Here is a 16,536-nt window from a genome sequence, read left to right as displayed (position 1 = left end):
CAATTAGATAGCCTGTTGACACAAATGCATAGAGCAGCTCACACCTATAAGAACTATTGTTTCAGCTCTGTCTCTTTGCAGACTCAGGAAGATAACAATGCTCAGCTTCAAAATGGTGAGGAAAGCATTTCTACACCATTAAGACTCGATTTATTTTTAACTAATAGCTCCAGAGCACAAATGAGCACTCTTTTAAAAAAATGACTGCAGAACTAAGTTATATACAGGGCCTTGCCTATGCCCTTATATTGTAAAACAGGACCCTTCCCTTAGAGGTTGCAGGGTCCTAACTATATTTCAACCAGATCCTATGTTCAGTAGGAACTTTACACCACTTTATCATCTGTATATGTTGCCAACTGTCATGATTTCATTGCAAGTCTTGTGATATTTGGTGTTTTTCTTAAGGCTTCAGATCACAGAGTTATGTGATTGTAAGAATCTCAGATCTAATTAAATAAAGAGACAGTTTCTAGCCTTCATCATTGTGCAGAAAAGCAAACATGGACCCCACAAGTGCAAAAGCCAGAAGGCATATTTTTTTTTAAAAAAAGTGAATTCTTGTTAAAAGAATCTCGTTACTTTTTTGGGGATCTCACCCATGACTTTTGAATGCTTGGGGTTGATAATACTGTAATTTACACCACCCTGGCTGATACCTCTCAAGGCTCGTTAAATTTCAATTTTCTCTTGATATACATTTGAAAAGCCAGTTGTGTCCTGGTGCAAGTTGGGTGAAACAGAAAACCAACTAAAGCAGGGATTTTAAAAAATAATAAAACAAAAAGTTGAATTAAAGCATTTTATTCAATAGTCAAATAAGATGGAGCAAATTTACATCATCTGCCTGGATGAAATGTTTTGACATGCAAATTTCATTTCTGATTTAGCATGTGTGGCTTTTTTCCTGCATGATCATATTACTAATTCACTTTCAGCACAGATGAAAAAAACCTCTCTTCTGAAAAACTTTACAAGTGTAAATTTGCCACATAATATGCCTTCCCCCCAAAAAAACTAATAATAATAAAACAAATTAGTATAGAACACATTAAAAGTGGCAGATGCTCTGAGATGACCAATACAAATGTTGCTCTATCATAATGTTTTTAATAATAATATTGGGTAGAAGAAACGTTGTTAGGTGCCTTGCAATTTCCATAGGCTATAACAAAGGTTCTCCCACAAGGCCACTATTTTAACAGCTTTTTTTCTCCTCTACTGTATGTCTGATTGCATCACTAGGTTAATTACCATTAAGTTAACATTTCCTTCTCCACTTTAGTTCATGGAATGCCTTTTTTTTTTTTTTAAAGTCCTTATTTTCAAATGCAAAGATTTGATAACTTCTCTTTTGCTGTTTTGAAAAGAAACCAATAGCTGGACATTCCAGGGCACTGAAAACATGTAGTCAAAGATTAAACTGGGGCTTCAGGGCTATTACGGCTCCACCCAAATTAATAGTCTGACGGAAATTTTGATATTCAGAGTGCCAAGAACAGCAGTGGTTATTTTTTATAATTTTTTTTCTTAGAATTAATCCCTATCTCAAAAGAGTAAACATTATATCAGACCACCAACACATGGTTAAAGTAGGATTAAATGATCTGATTAACACTCACCGAATTATGAACATTTAATAGCAGAGAAGGAAACTCTGCAAATAACTTCACTGTTTGACATCAGTCTCTCTAGTGCTTTAAAGGGCATGGTCCTTGCCCCAAAGGAACTTCCATTGCAACCAGTCTTCACTTGGTACCTCAGTTTTCTGTACCCTTCTCAAAAATTAGTAGTCTGATAGGAACACCAGCCACTATCAACACATAGAATAGAACATAGCTGAAGAACACACAATTTATATCAAGGAGACAGGATCTATGACCTACACATGAGGACATAGGGGTCTTCTGTTGTTAACAGGAGTTATAAGCCTTTCATAAAGTGGTTGGCTGTCTCTCTGTGACAAGTGCATCTTATTAATCCCACTAGAGCATAAAGGATGGGCATTACTGTCTGCGGGGGGATAGGGTAAAAATCGGAAGATTCTGCACTGCAAGAAATAAGTAGGCTTAGAGAGAAACTTAAGTTCAGGGATTTCTTCTGTTCTTTTTAAAGCAATACCAATAAAGTAAAACCTTACTAAAGGGGTTAATTTGACCTGTATGTAGAATGTGCAGACTTTGTTTCAAGCAGGATGGAAGTGTCCCCTGCTGACATCAACTCAAGTACTAAGGAATCATAGACCATTCTGGATGATATTTTACATCCCAGCAGCAGGATTTTTGTTTCCATTGCTTGAGCACTTTATTCCCATAATTAAATTTTTCTTGGTTTCTTCTTAGCTGCTAGTAGCTTCCTGTATGTTCTCCTGACAAATACCAGAACTTCAGCAAAAAATGGAGAAGTTGTTCAGAGGAAACTGTTAGCCATTCTCATATCTTTCTAAAGCTTAGCATTCAATGTCAAACCATGTGTGTGGATCATGAAGCTTCAGATATTCTGAACTAATATTGTTTACCACAACCTAGTTTAGCAATTTAGCTAACCTGTCAAAAATCCAAAGCTAACTTCAATTCATGACATTTCTAACATAGAAGCTCCAAGAAGGATTATGGTGAAAAACTGAAGTCTCTCTCTCTCCTTACATTGGATCCATTTTAGCCTATATTTTCAAGCTCTGGACAAGGAATTTTGATTGTTGGTACTATTTGAAAGATCCATTCACCCAAGTCAAGTGGAAACTTTGGCCTGGTGAGGAAGGATGACTACCCCATCAATTTCTACAGTATTGAAGCTTAAAAACGAAGGGTCAGATTTTCAGCTGCTGGTAGTCTATGCAGTACAGACTTCAATGGAGCTACTACCCTGATTTACACCAGTTAAGAATCTGGCCTTAGAGTTTCTAGCCTTTATGGTTATGGGGTGGGGGAAACCAAAAAAGCATCTATGGGGCTAGGCTTCTCACCAGGGTGCTAGTCCTGGAGTTCGCCAGCATAGCTGTGGATCCTCCTCTTTTGTGTCTTTCTTGGCTAGTAGTAAATTTGACACCCTGACTGACAATACTTCCTCTCTCTTCTAGGCCATGAAGCAGTTTTATTTTTCTCAACAGTGAGAGACTGGTGGTTATTCCCAGCTACATCTACAACACTAAGGATACCAAAAAGCTCCTATTTTTCAGGACTCATACTGTATAACTGATTGTAGATGGCATATCCCGGCCCGCTCTTCCTTTCTGAACTCTCATTGCCTTAGCTACAAGTGGCTAGAGTCGGCTTTGGCTGGAAAGATGCAGATGCATACATAGTTTATTCTACAGTAAGTGCTCTCTCCAGTGAGATGTTACATACTTAATCTAATTTGCTGACTTGGCTGAATTTATTAAGTGTTAATAGAGGGGATAAAAGCACACCAGCAAAAGAGACCTAAATATTCAGTGCCCACTCTCCGAACAAGCCCAGATAATCCCTTGTCATCCAGTACAGAACCCTGGCCCCATCAAAGTCAATGACAAAAATCCCATTGACTTCAATGGGGCCAGGATTTCGCCCAAAATGTCCAAATTTAAAGTATATTGAGCCTGATATTTAGAATTCTTATTCTAGGAAACTATGGTCCCCGCCTACTCTGTAACTAGTGCTTTCATGGTTACTCCCCCAGCATCTTCCTATCCTCTCCCGCCCACCAAACCCTGCACCAGCACCTTATAGAATACCACTTTCCCCCCAAACCTACATAGCTTAAATCAATGGAGAAAAGCCCAAAATGGAACAAAGTGGGGAAATGAGAGCTCAGCCATTTGCAGGTCATATATATGGGACAAAGGGCTGCAGCAAACACCAAATAGTCTCCAGGGAGATTCCTTGCACAGTTAAGCCTTTAGATAGGCTGATGAAAAATTAATGTTTCACGCTAAGAAAGCAGTACAATATTGTACAGGAATACTGTTAAAAGATTTTTTAAAAAAATCAAGTGTCCTGTGCTTTCTAATGAATTCTCTGCATTTAGCATTAGGCTATGTTTTTACAGAAAGTTACATGTTGATAATTAATCTCACATTCATTTCCTGCACATGTAAGACAGCACCCTTTGTTAGGGAATGATAAGACACTTCTAAGGATAGCAATACTAAGAGTATCAGCTTCGTGAGACATTACAGGAAAAATACAGACTCCAACACCTGTTTTTCAGTTTCCACAGGCTTCAGAATAATTTTATCCTTATTTACTGCCAAATTCTGACTTTGTTTATGCTCATGGAACCTAACTAACTGAGTTCACTGGGTAGAAGCATGAGGCCCTGTCTACACTACGGGCGCTACACTGGCACAGCTTCAGTGCTGTAGCCATACTAGAGACACTTCCTACAGCAACTGAAAGGAGTTTTCTTTCTGTCATTGTAGGAACTGCACCTCCCTGGGTGATGGTAGTTAGGTCAATGTAAGCATTCTTCCATCAACCTAGCTGTGCCTAAACTGGGTCAGGTCAGCATAGCTACAGCACTCAGGGGCATAAGCTTCATACCTTGGATCACCGTAGATACATTGACCTAACTTTGAAGTGCAGGCCAGGCCTCAGAGAGGGCAGACTGAGCGTTAGGTCCCAATCCTGCAAAGAGGTACACGTATGCTTCCTTTTACACATTGCTAGTAGCCCCATTGACTTCAGTGGGACTACTCACAATGCACAACATTAAGCACCTGTGAGTCTTTGCAGCCTCAGCACCCTAATGTGTAAGTCTGAGACTGAGGGTCTATTCCCTTCCCCTCCATATACCTCTGCTCCTTATCCCATTGAAATCACTGAGAATTTCCCAATGGCTGCAATAGATGCAGCATAAGAACACTTGTGTGTATGAACAGGGAGAGTACCTGATCTTTTATGGGTCTCCATCCTATACTCAGATCAGTGTAAACTGGGAGCAACACCAGTGAAGTCAGCTGAGTTACTAGTGTAAAACTGGTGCGAACGAGTGGCACATCAGACCCATGTGTTTACAATTTGAACAGAATAAGTTTTAAAATCTGTGAAAGCTTCCGTATCCGAATATACACTGACAACTGGGCACAAAGAGTGGTGCAAGCTTTGGGATCAGTGGATGGTTTCTGTCCACAATCGTAGCCTATAGCATTCTGAAGTAAGAAATTGATACTTAGTACATGCAGAAAGTAATTTAGTCAGTCACTCGTTTAACAGGGTTGGTTGTTTTTTTTGGGGGTCATTATGCCAGAAAATACTGGTGATGAAACCATAGCAGAAAAAAAATCATCCCTTAAAGTGCTTTGATATTTACAGATGAAAAATGCAATATAAGAAGTAGGTATTATTACTACCAAAAATTACTTTACCATTCAGGTTTTGCCACCCACACTGTAACCACTGGGATAAGAGAAAGGACGTTAATCTTTGCTGTACTTACAGTAGATTTGCTTCTGCTTTACTGTGAACAAGGCAGTAGTTTATCCCATTGACCAGAAAACAAACATTAATCAGGGGAGAAATCTAGCTAATCTAATGGCTCAGGTTTGAAGAATAATGTAGACCCAATTCCACAGGGGTTTATAGAGACAGCTTTTGCAGATTGCAGCTAGTTTTGTGAGCTGATCACTGCCCCTGCTGCGACTATTATCTTGACTGTATAATGGGGGCTTTCAACTCCCAGCTTTGTCACATTCTGTTTTCTCTTCCTTGCCTTTTATGAATATTGAGTCATCAAAAATAGTTTCACTGACAGAGTTTCTAATGCTACCAGCTGGATGAATCAGTGGCTTATACACTGTCTAGTGCCTGCTGCAAAACAGTGTTAGTATGCTATTTATTAAAGAAAATACTACAAAACCTAGATTTCCCTATTTATATTCTGCTCCTCAAGACAGATTTGAGGGGTTATTTTAGTTAAAAAATGTGATCTGAACAAAGCAAAGATTCAGTCATTTAAATGCACTACCATGGTTTGAGAGAAGAAACTGATGCTTAGAATAAGTGAGTCAGTTTTATCATCAGCAAATTACCTCTTTTGTTTGCTTTTAGAAAAGAAGTCCATTGCAAAAGAGCTGTGATTTCATTCTTCACAAGACAGAGTGGTTCCCCATATTACTAGAAAAAGCTAGCATCAGCAGTCCAGAAGAAAAATGCCAATAAACCCACGCAAATATGACAAATGATGTAATGGCTACAAAATTATGATAGAAACATATGGTGGCATCCTTTTAGTCTAGGAAAGTGCTGTAGGGCAAGATAGATTGAAAGTGCTAATTGCTTAAGTGAACATCATACAGTTCCAAAAGACTGAACAATAACATGCCTGAATTAGGATTTTTCATAAATGTGCATGCAGAATGGCACAAGATGGGTTTAAGTTTAGTGCTGTTCCAAGCAAATTTAAAAAGAAAGAAAAAAGTTATTTATTTCTGCCTGGAATGCCTTCCATGCAGCCTACCAGTGATCCGGTTTGCTATGTTTGTAACACACACCCTTTTTTGTAGGAAAACAGGCAGACAGATAGAAAATGAAACAAGGGGGCCCCCGTTGCTCATAATGCAGTCGCTGCTATCCAGGCTTGGAAATCCTGGTTTGTTTTGCTCAGTCCATTTTACCTTTTGGAACTTTATAGCAAGGCATCTCCTAGCACTTCTTTATGACAGGCAAAAAAAGTGCAGCGGTGTAAACGCAATTGGGATGTTAATCTGGCAAACAAAAATGTCACAAAACACTGGCATTATCAAGTCTAATTGCCATTACATAGCATCTTAGCAAAACATATCACCGTAATTCAAGCCAGGATTTTACATTAGGTTCTTCTCAGCTTCTGGAAAAGATACATTGGAGTGACTGTTACAACACTGTTATAGTTATGGCAACATTAACTGAAACTGAAATGTGGTTTAAACCTAAGCTACGTTGCATAACATACAATTTAAGTATTCGGGTCTTGCGAGCCGGAAAGGTTCCTTTCGAAAGGCACGAAAATGTTACCGAACGTTCAATCACTTAACAAGCGTGGAGACTTTTCTCTTATTGTGTTGGTCCCGACCAACGCTTAAATCAGCGACACATTTCAAAGGCAAGAGAGTTAGACACGGAGCAGATGCACCCAACGCTCTTGGACACGGAAGAATAAATAGCAGGAGAGGCGCTTTACTTACGTATCTCTTCAGTTTCTTCTCGGGGGGTGATTTAATGAGCCATCCAGTGCAAACAACGTCCCCCGAGCTCATCTTCCCCCCCTCTGGAAGAGAAGAGGCACGGAACCCAGTGTGTGTGTGTGTGTGTGTGTCTGTGTGTGTGTATTGTTCCTTCCCAGCCAATTTGAAACTAGCAGCGATCGGCTTCCTTCAGCTGGGCTCCAATGCTGCTGTAGCATAAGGAGGAAGTCAGTCACAACATTGATCGCGGACACAGGCGGCTCCCCTCCCACGGACAACACAATGCAACACACGGAGCACGTGACGGGGCCGAGGGCCAGGGACTGGGATAAACAAAAACAAGCGTGTGCAAAACAGCCCGAAACTGACGCGCCGCCGGTTCTCCGAGCACCGCCCGGCTGGGGCCGGACCAGCGGCTGCGTCTCGCCCGCAGTCTGGTGCAGGGTTGGCCCTCCTGTTCGGTCACCTTGGACTGGAGCAGGCGGCTGGGGAGGGGGGTCCGCCGGGCTCTGGAAAGCGGGCGGACGGACAGAAGCGGACGGGAAAGCCGGCGTGTGATTCACTCCGAGCCCCCAGCCCATTAGGGGGAGGAACCTGCTCCGTCTCAGGCGACGGGAAGGAGGGCGGGGATCGCTCCGCATCCATCCACCCGCAGGCTCAGCCGGGCGCGGGTTTCGTACCCAGCCAACGCCGCCCGCAACAAACACGTCGGGCCCCGCCCGAGCCCCTGGGCGCCGGCTGCCGGCCGAAGGATGCGCTCCGAGCCACCTGCCGTGCGACCCGGCTCAGCCAGCACCCCAGCCGGGGCGGCGGCGAGCTGTCACATTGACCGGAAGCCAGGGCGAGGTGACTCTGGTTTCCCTCTCTTCGGCTGCAGGGACAGGTCGCCCTCCAGGCTTCCCAGCGGCACTGGACATGAGCCGGAGGAAACATTACCCTCCCACTAGCCTCTGCATGTTCCCCTAAGAAATCAAGTCGTCTGACCAGGTGCCTAGTGGATGGCAGGAGTCTCCTGCTGTTCCCTGGTCCAGAGGTGCCCCAGGGGCAGTGGGTTTCATATTTGTTAGGCCACCTGCCCCCTTCCAAATAATGTAGCCTCCCGGTCCCCCGTCTGAGATAAGGTCCTGACATACTTACCATTAGATTGCCAAGTCTTACTAAATAAGATGCGTTGTCCACTATTACAGGGTTTTTCTTGCATACCCCCAGTAAGAACTGGCATACCCCAGTTTGAAAATCACCCACCTAAGGGCATATTGACTCCCCTCCTTCCCCCCCCCGGGACGTTCCCATTAATTTGGCTGTGGTGGGAAAGAGAGGAAGGGTCTGCATCCTGCCCCGAAAGCGGTCAGACGCTGGCTTAGTCTGAGCTCCTCTGGAAGCTCTCATCCCTGCAAATCCCCTTCAGCTGACAGCAATTTGTCCACAGCTGGCAGACTCTTAGTTCTGGGTTTTGTGAGTAGAACTGACCCAGTGGAGAACAGCTGCCTTGGTGAGTCATAGATGAAATGTCATTACAGCTCCGTATATGTAAATGATGACCAGGGGTCTGCTAGTAACAGTTGAACAAGTGAAGGTGAGGTGGGAATCTCTTAGGTGAAGCAAACCCCTTTGTGGGTGGAGTTGCCAACATGTGATCTTGTGGAAGAAGTGAGAGGTAGTCCTGATTCTGAAGGACAGCAGGATCTGATGAAGTGACGGCAGACCTGGTGAGAGGCAAAAAATGGATGAGCAGAGAGATTAAAGCCATATGGCAAGACAATGGAGATAGGTGCAAAGCTATGTTGGTCCCGCTACATAAGAAAGAATATCTAAGAAGAGAAGCACCCATGAATGCAGAAACTGTGGAGGCATAAAGTTAGTGACACATGGGATGAATGTACCGGAAGACATCTTAGATGCTAAGAGTAGGAGAAGGGTGACAGCCTTCCTTGAACAAGAACAGTTTAGCTTTAGGAAAGGGAGATGCCATGTTTGTAATTCAGCAAGTGCTAGACAAGCGGCTAGAGTGCCAACAGGAGAGCTTCTGGGCTTTTACAGACCTAGAAAAGGCATACAACAAAGTGGATAGAAGGATAATCACACCAGTGCTGAGGAAATACAAAATGTCTGAGAATTTAATAACAATGTTAACACTAGGAACACTTAAAACAGTGATCCAAACCTGTTTTAGGATTCCAAGCCTCTTTGAAGTGGAAGTCGCATGGCATCAAGGGTCAGCCCTCAGTCTGCTGCTGTTTATCATGTTGATGGACATCAGTGGGAAGGTCCCACGGGGAAAAGATGGGAAGCTGCTATATGCAGATGACAGTGGCGTTTTCTGGGGTTCCCAGGGTTGTAACGCACCTCGCCACCACCTGCCCTTTGTATGTGCAAGCCCCGTCTGTGCCCACCAGGTGGTCAGCTCCCCCATTCCACCAGCCACAGGAAACATAAACACTTCTCTTTCAGCCTACGCAGGCCCCGCAGTCCTTCCGCAGGTTAGCAACAGGTGCACTCCAGCCCTGGAACACTCCGAGCATCCCACTGGCTCGCCCAGACCCTTTTCCCCTGGGCACTCAAAGAATTCACAGATCTGCTACACTGAAGGGTCCGTACACACCACCCTATCAGTTTCACCTCAGGATCACAGCTCCGCTCAACACCCAACACCTATATTTGTTTATAATGAAAACAAGTGACTGTTTATTTAACGAATAATAGCAATTTCAGAAGCAAATAGAATGAATGGAAACCAATGGTTACATATAAAATTAAATCATAACACCCTTTCTAGAGCCCAAACTTAACTAGCTAGACATTATCCTGTCTCATAAAGGATGGTTCACCCAAAGTTTTTCTCCTAGTGCTAATCAAACGGACCGGCTGTGATCATCCATTCATAAGACAAGTCAGTTGATATCTTGACATCTTGTCCTGTAGGCGAAGGATACCTGTGTGTATCTCCGCATCCTCAGATATAGTTTCAAACATCTATTACTTTTCCTTGTAAACAAGTACCCCCTGCTGCTTGTTTTCTCCTGTATATAATCTTCCCGGGAGGCTTTACAATTGCTTGATTAGCATTTTGCTCAGACTTTAAACAGGCATTCATAGTAAAGTATACAATACCCTATTTACATATAGCCTGACAGGTAGATAAACCTGTTTATCATCTTCTAGAGACCAACCCAACTCACAGACTTTAAGAGCATAAATTTCAGTATATATATACATGCAACTCCTTATCCTTACATGCATTTCACAATGATTATGATGATCAGACTGACACAGGCTTTCATTAGAGACTTTACATGACACCCTTTGACAAACTATGGATATTAGACCCAGGGGATCCTTGTAACCCTCTGTCAGTGGGCATCAAGTGGGTCACACATGGTGATAAGGATGTCCTCTAAAGAAGACCCAGATGAAATAGTAAACTAGTGGTATAACCAGCTAAGCAGTAATGAGGTGAAAATGAGCGTGACTAAGACTGAAGTAATGTGGGTCAGTTGAGTGTCACAGGGAAACTGGATATAGAGATTAATAGGGCTTGATTGAACCAGGCTGACGAGTTCAAGTACCTTCAAGTCAGTTCAGGAGAGAGGCTGTCTAGGGGACAGGGCGTTAGTGGCCATCATCACAGGGAAATTATAGTGTTCATGAGCAAGTAGAAACCTTGTAGGTGGGTAGTTGGCCTGCTTAAGGTGTGCTGAAAATATATGGGATACAGCAGTTCTTGGCTGAACCAGTTTTGCTGCTTACTTTGCCTGAGAGAGGAAAAGGAAGGCCATAACCTTTGCCTGGATGAGTGTCTGTTGCTGTGTCTACACTAGTCTACAGACTAAATATCAGGCAGAGTGAATGTCTAGCTGAGCATGTGGGACTGGAGATGGTTTGCATGAACTCCATGCTTTCCATACAGGGGAGGAGTTTGGAAATTATGGCATCCTTGTAAACTGTCTACATGGAGGCTGCAGTCATCAAGAACAGTGAACCTGTGGGATTCTAGCACCGTGCTGCTCCGCTGGTTTCTCCAGAAGTCTGCCAGGTCTTTGTCTGGAAATCTTAAACCACTGAAAGCCTTATTTTTTTGTCTTTAGTCTCACAGACCACATGGCTGCATTCAGACATTTTAGTCATGTCTGTGTATGCATTAATCCCCCTCTCATCTCTGTAGTATTTTGAGTATCTTGTTTGTGGAAACAAGGCCAAGCCCTACTTGCCTTACTATAGTAGTAGCCTCACTGAGTTTAGTTAAACATTCGGCATGTGCTGGATGTTTTGATTCTTCCCTAACATTATAAGTTGTATTTTTTGTTTTTTAATGAGATTTATTAACTGGAAATGCTGCATAAGTTTCATCTTTGTGAGGGATTGCTTCTTTTGCCTATGTGTATTTTCAACAGACATACAAAAAAGAAATCCTGCAGCATAAATAATGAATAGTAATAATTATTCATTTAGGTGTGCTATATGGCTGGTGGTCCAGGAGGGGAAGGGCTGAGGGAGGGAAAAGGGATTCAGCAATACTTGAGACCACACCAAGGGACAATCCTTACTAAACTACTTCAGAAATCCCCATGCAGAACAATTTTGTTTAGTCTCCAGTCAATGCAGCATTTCTACTGATGGTAGTCTACTCAAAAGCACTTACGTGATTTAGGAACCTATGTCCCATGGGACTTAAAGGGAGGAAGCATAAGAAAATAGATCAAGGCTAAAACAAACCTAAAACCATAAGACAATTATAACATTAAAGTTGGCTCCCTTAATTCAGTTCCTTACAAACCAGCCATGGCTGAAGCTCCTCAATCACTTAGATGTTTTTGAAAATTTTTCCCTAAGAGACTAGTATTTGCTAGTCCCTTGCTACCTGCTTGAAATGTTTCAGTATCTTTCATCAGTGGTACAATGGCCAATTTTTTTTTTTTTTAAACCACAAGGATCCACAACAAGGATGAAGTCCCTATAGCTGTTGGGTTATTCTGAAAGGGGAAGGAGGAAAATAAGCCTCATTTCAACTAAAATACCTCCACAAAACTAAACAGTCTTCACAGAGATGATGCAAGTGTTGTACTTGGAATATACTAATTTGTACGTATGTAGAGGCACCAGTATATTAAAGAAGAGTTAGGGTCTGTTTTGGTTTCTTGTTTTGTTTTTTTTAAAGAAAAACAAATTCATTCTAGCTAGCAAATCTATGTTTGAGTTTGCCAGAGAGTGAATAGTGATGCTATTGGGAAACAGTTTGCTTTTATCCTTGCAAGAAGAGTTAGTTTGGTTCTAATAAATATTTAAATGACCAATAGATTACTTCTCTTTTATCATATGCAATACATTAGGATATTAAGAGAGCATGTTTTCTACCTGTGGCTAGCCAACACTTCATACCACTCACCAGAAAACTGGGCCAAAATTATCCAACTGATTTTAAGAACATCATCTTTCTGTATTTTTGCTGACCCTAGTCAGGATGAAAATGTGTCCTGTGCATACCGACTTCCTTTGAATTTTTGGTCTCAAATTTATACATACGACTAAGAAGTTCACTCAAGAGTAAAGTTTCACCTTACCTCACTTTTTGTGCTCCAAAGGAATCATACAAAAACTCAGGCCCATTAGGCTTTTGTGACAGGGGGTTTTCCTCTTCTGGAGAAGTCAATAATTGAGTCAGAATGTTCTTAGTCCTGTTGATGATTTGGCCACTAACTTGAGTGGGCACTAGCAGATCTCACTAAATTGATTTACTGTAAATAGTACAATAGCTCTTAATGTTGCAGATATCTTGTTTGGAGTAATGCTTCTTCAGCAGTGTTTCACAGCATTACTCTATTTTTACTTTTATGAAAGGCATGCAGTACCTGGATCTGGCCCCTTTTGTGAAAATAGTTTTTAAGATGCCAACCTGCGTAGAACAAGATGCTTACCAAGTTCCCCATTCCACTAGTCAAAGGCCTGAGAAAAAGAACACACAATGGTCTTAAGATCCTGGGTCTGTCTACCCTGGCAGAAATCATACCCTGGTGCCATCAGACAGGGAGGGGAAGAAATGAATGCCTGTTGAAGGGCCCTGTGACAAAATATCCTTCCCAAAGGTCCTAGACATTCAAATCTGTGGACTTGTTGGCACTGGTGGCTCAGTTGATCTCAGCTGCAGTGAGATTGCAGAGATGTGGCCTCTCACATAGCCATATAAGACTCTGTAGATCAATATCTAACTTCTCGAACTGCACCAATGAGCAAAAAAGAAACCAGTGCCGTTTTGAGAAAACTAATTCAGCTCATGCCTCACTACAATTATTCTTATCTTTAACCCTACCTGAGTCTCAGAAATAACAGGATAAAACTAAATCACGCCAAAGTCAGTTTTGTCTCCTGTATCTAAAGTTGGAAAGCTGGCTGAGCCAGTCCACGTCAGAGATTCTCTCTCAACTCAGTCATGCTTCATAGCGAGAAAGTCTGGGGAAAGCTGACACTAACAAAGGGCCATGTGAGTCATCCAATCAGATCTTAGTTGCATAAACAAAGCCAAGGCCTTTACCCATGATTTAATCATGGATAGAGCATACCTTATTAGCCACAGCCCTGTAGTTAACATGAACAGATTCCCTGTCAGCCCAACACCCACAGATTCAGAGAGAAGATCCATGGGGCTGTAGCTGATAAGGGGATGTGCTTAGGGAGACAAAACATGCGCCTATCACAACAAAAATCTGAGAAACCCAACTGATGGGAACATTTCTGCTCCTACACCCTCATCTGCATCTTTCCATTGTCCTCCTCCTCCTCCACTTTAAACCTTCTCCATCTCCCCAAACTGCAGCATTTCTATGTTATTCTTACCTATGAGCACAGTGACCATAACTGAGGGTCCAAGGCAAGTACATTTTTCTAAAGGTCAGTTATAAAAAATAAATAAACAAATAAATAAAATAAAATCCCTTTGGGTAGCATCTAGAACTTACGTAGCGAATAAAGTGTTTTACAATAGCCATAATGTATCTGTCATCCTCCATGTGTATTCAGCTAAACTGGCCTGTATTGGAACAATTTTTGAAGTGCCTATTTACAAATCTGCGTTCTTATTTCATGTACTATACCCCCTCACTGGATAGAGGCTAGGGAAGCATGCAGAAGGCAGCCATTGTCATGCATAAGCAGCAACCCTTTTTGCTCATGTAGTGACTGATCCCTGTTTACATACGGAGCTGGTGCCGCCCTTACTCAGCAAAATGTTAACGTGCTTCTGCAGCATTCCCCCAGCCAGCAGAAAAACCCAGTCTCACAAAAAAGAAATGATATACTATACATGTTCCAGCTGTCCCTGACAGCCACCACTCTGATTCCTCCTACAGACCAAATATTTCCCTTCTTTTCCATTTGAATGAAGAAAGTTAGAGGGGATGTTGGTGTCAGCCTCTTTGCCTCCCGCTTCCTTGGAGTACAGCCCTTCCTTACAAATCAGGTTTGTTAGAGGCAAGCACACAGACTCTCAGAGCATTAGGATTTATTTTTTAACAATTCACTGCATAAACCGGAGTCTAACCCACATAGCATATGTCTGCACCTCTCTGCTGGGTTAGTGGGTGCATTCCTGAATGCACAATGCCAGAGAGTAGGCATTCCTATTCAGTCTGTCATTCTGTGCCCAGGGCATTGGGGCCAAATGGTCAGCTACCTGCTTTTGAAAGACGGAGCCACTGTAAAAATAAAAGAGGAAAGCAGACACTTGAACTTATGTCCCCATTGTGTTTGTGCTGGGAGAAACACGTCAAGTTTGTGAGCAGCATGTGGGTGGTGTCCATTGTTGACACAGACAGGGAAGAATCTTACTTTGCCAAAAGCTGGCTGATACTATCATAATACACAGACATGATTTTGTCTGTTTCTCCCTCGACTCCCATAAGTGGGTAAGCCAGAACTACGCACTTAAATACCATTGTCTCTCTGGAGAATAGCAGCAGGTCTCTCAGGTCAAACTTCCCATTTGGAACAGAAATTTTTGACAAAGTTGGAGTTTCTTTATGTAATCAGTTTATTTACAAATGCATGAGTCCTGTTTTCTGAAGCACAGGTGGTAACAAGCAGTGCACAAGCAACCCCTTTTGACAAAAATCTCTGGCCCTGCACTAATGTCCTGTCCCAAGAGATGGCGCTGTCTCCTCCCTTTCTCACAGGGACCGCAAGCCAAAAACTCTCTGCCATTGCTTCTTTCCAGCTTCTACTCCCTCATACCAACTGCTTGAACACACAGGGAAACAACCCCTCCCCTCTGCCGCAGTGGTGTGGCTGACCAGGCAAACCTGGGCCATTAGCCTTACAAAAGTCCCTTAGAGACCCTCTGCGTGGGTTTGTATGGACTCTCCACTTTCTATGGTTTCACACTGGGTGGGTGACAATGTCAAGGACTCTTAGTGGGCATCCATTACCCCCTTCTGTAGCAATACTGTGGTGACGGCGACCAGATAAGTGCGTAAGGATTTATTTGTTTGAAACAAAACTGTTGATTGGCTTGCCATATTTATTTTTTAGGTTTAAGACATTTGATCCAAGGCTCATTATGTCCTTTTAAACAGCAGATGGCAAGAGCGAGTTTGGTGGTTTCAGTACAGTTCTTTGTAGATGAAAAACTCTTGAAATGTTGACCAGCCTTACACACTTGATGCAACAACAGATAGCTTTAGTCTTAAGTATCACTTTCTCCCTCCCCTTCACCATGTAAGATATGGGGAAGCTGTGAGGTGTGAGTGAAAGGAGAGGGGTGGTAAATAAATCCCTTTTAGAGGACAGGCGGCTGAAGAAACACTTCTGACCCTTCTCTCATCTCCCTCCTCCCCTGACAAATCAAGTGTTGTTGCTGTGTTATAAAAACCAACAGAAATGGCCAGGAACCCCAGAAATTTCTGAGCCAGGCACAAACTCCTCCTGCTGCTCCCATTTCTGATTCCCATGACTTCCCTGCTTCCTAGTAATTTTAGCACATTGGGAGGTCCCTTCTCTTGCTACATATGCAGAAAGTAGAAAATAGATCTCTAAATTTGAAGACTGACCCTTGCTTTCCCATCTGCTGTGTAATCAAAATACTACTTTCTTACATAATCCCATTTGTGTGTACAATGTGCTGACACCAGGTTAGTTTGCACCTTTACTTTTTGTGGGTGAGTAATATCTTGTTTGAGCAAAGAGATTATTTGAAGCAAGTTGTAACCGCTTTTTGTTTGAGCGTCAAGTTAAGCTGTTTATTCAGAATACTGCCTTCAAACCCAGAGAGTAGCAGACTGAGTGATGACTGCAGGTCTAAGGCACTTATGATGTATTTAAGTTAGCGAGCTCTGCAGCTCAGCAGTGAAAAGAGAGTTGAAGTACTGCAAATAATCACCACAAAAACACCTATAAGAGGGTTTACAAGT

At 42.5% G+C, this 16,536-nt stretch overlaps 1 protein-coding gene across 1 annotated transcript in view; it reads right to left on the bottom strand.

The window, feature by feature from the left end:
- Positions 1-8,338, bottom strand: part of GAB3 (GRB2 associated binding protein 3) — a 93,901-nt gene extending 85,563 nt beyond the window's left edge. The window contains exons 1-2 of the mRNA XM_067548203.1: positions 8,279-8,338; positions 7,142-7,347 (exon numbers count right to left, since the gene is read on the bottom strand). Of these exons, the coding sequence (XP_067404304.1) occupies positions 7,142-7,213 (72 nt within the window). The 5' untranslated portion in view covers positions 7,214-7,347; positions 8,279-8,338. The remainder of the gene's footprint in view (positions 1-7,141; positions 7,348-8,278) is intronic.
- Between the last annotated feature and the right edge of the window lie 8,198 nt (positions 8,339-16,536).

Source organism: Emydura macquarii, unplaced genomic scaffold, assembly GCF_026122565.2.
Source record: "Emydura macquarii macquarii isolate MOO-44397 ecotype Brisbane River unplaced genomic scaffold, CSIRO-AGI_Emac_v2 contig_1253, whole genome shotgun sequence".
Taxonomy (NCBI): Eukaryota; Metazoa; Chordata; order Testudines; family Chelidae; genus Emydura; species Emydura macquarii.
The sequence above is the reverse complement of the archived record's forward strand: the minus strand, read 5'-3'. Positions and strand labels throughout refer to the sequence as shown.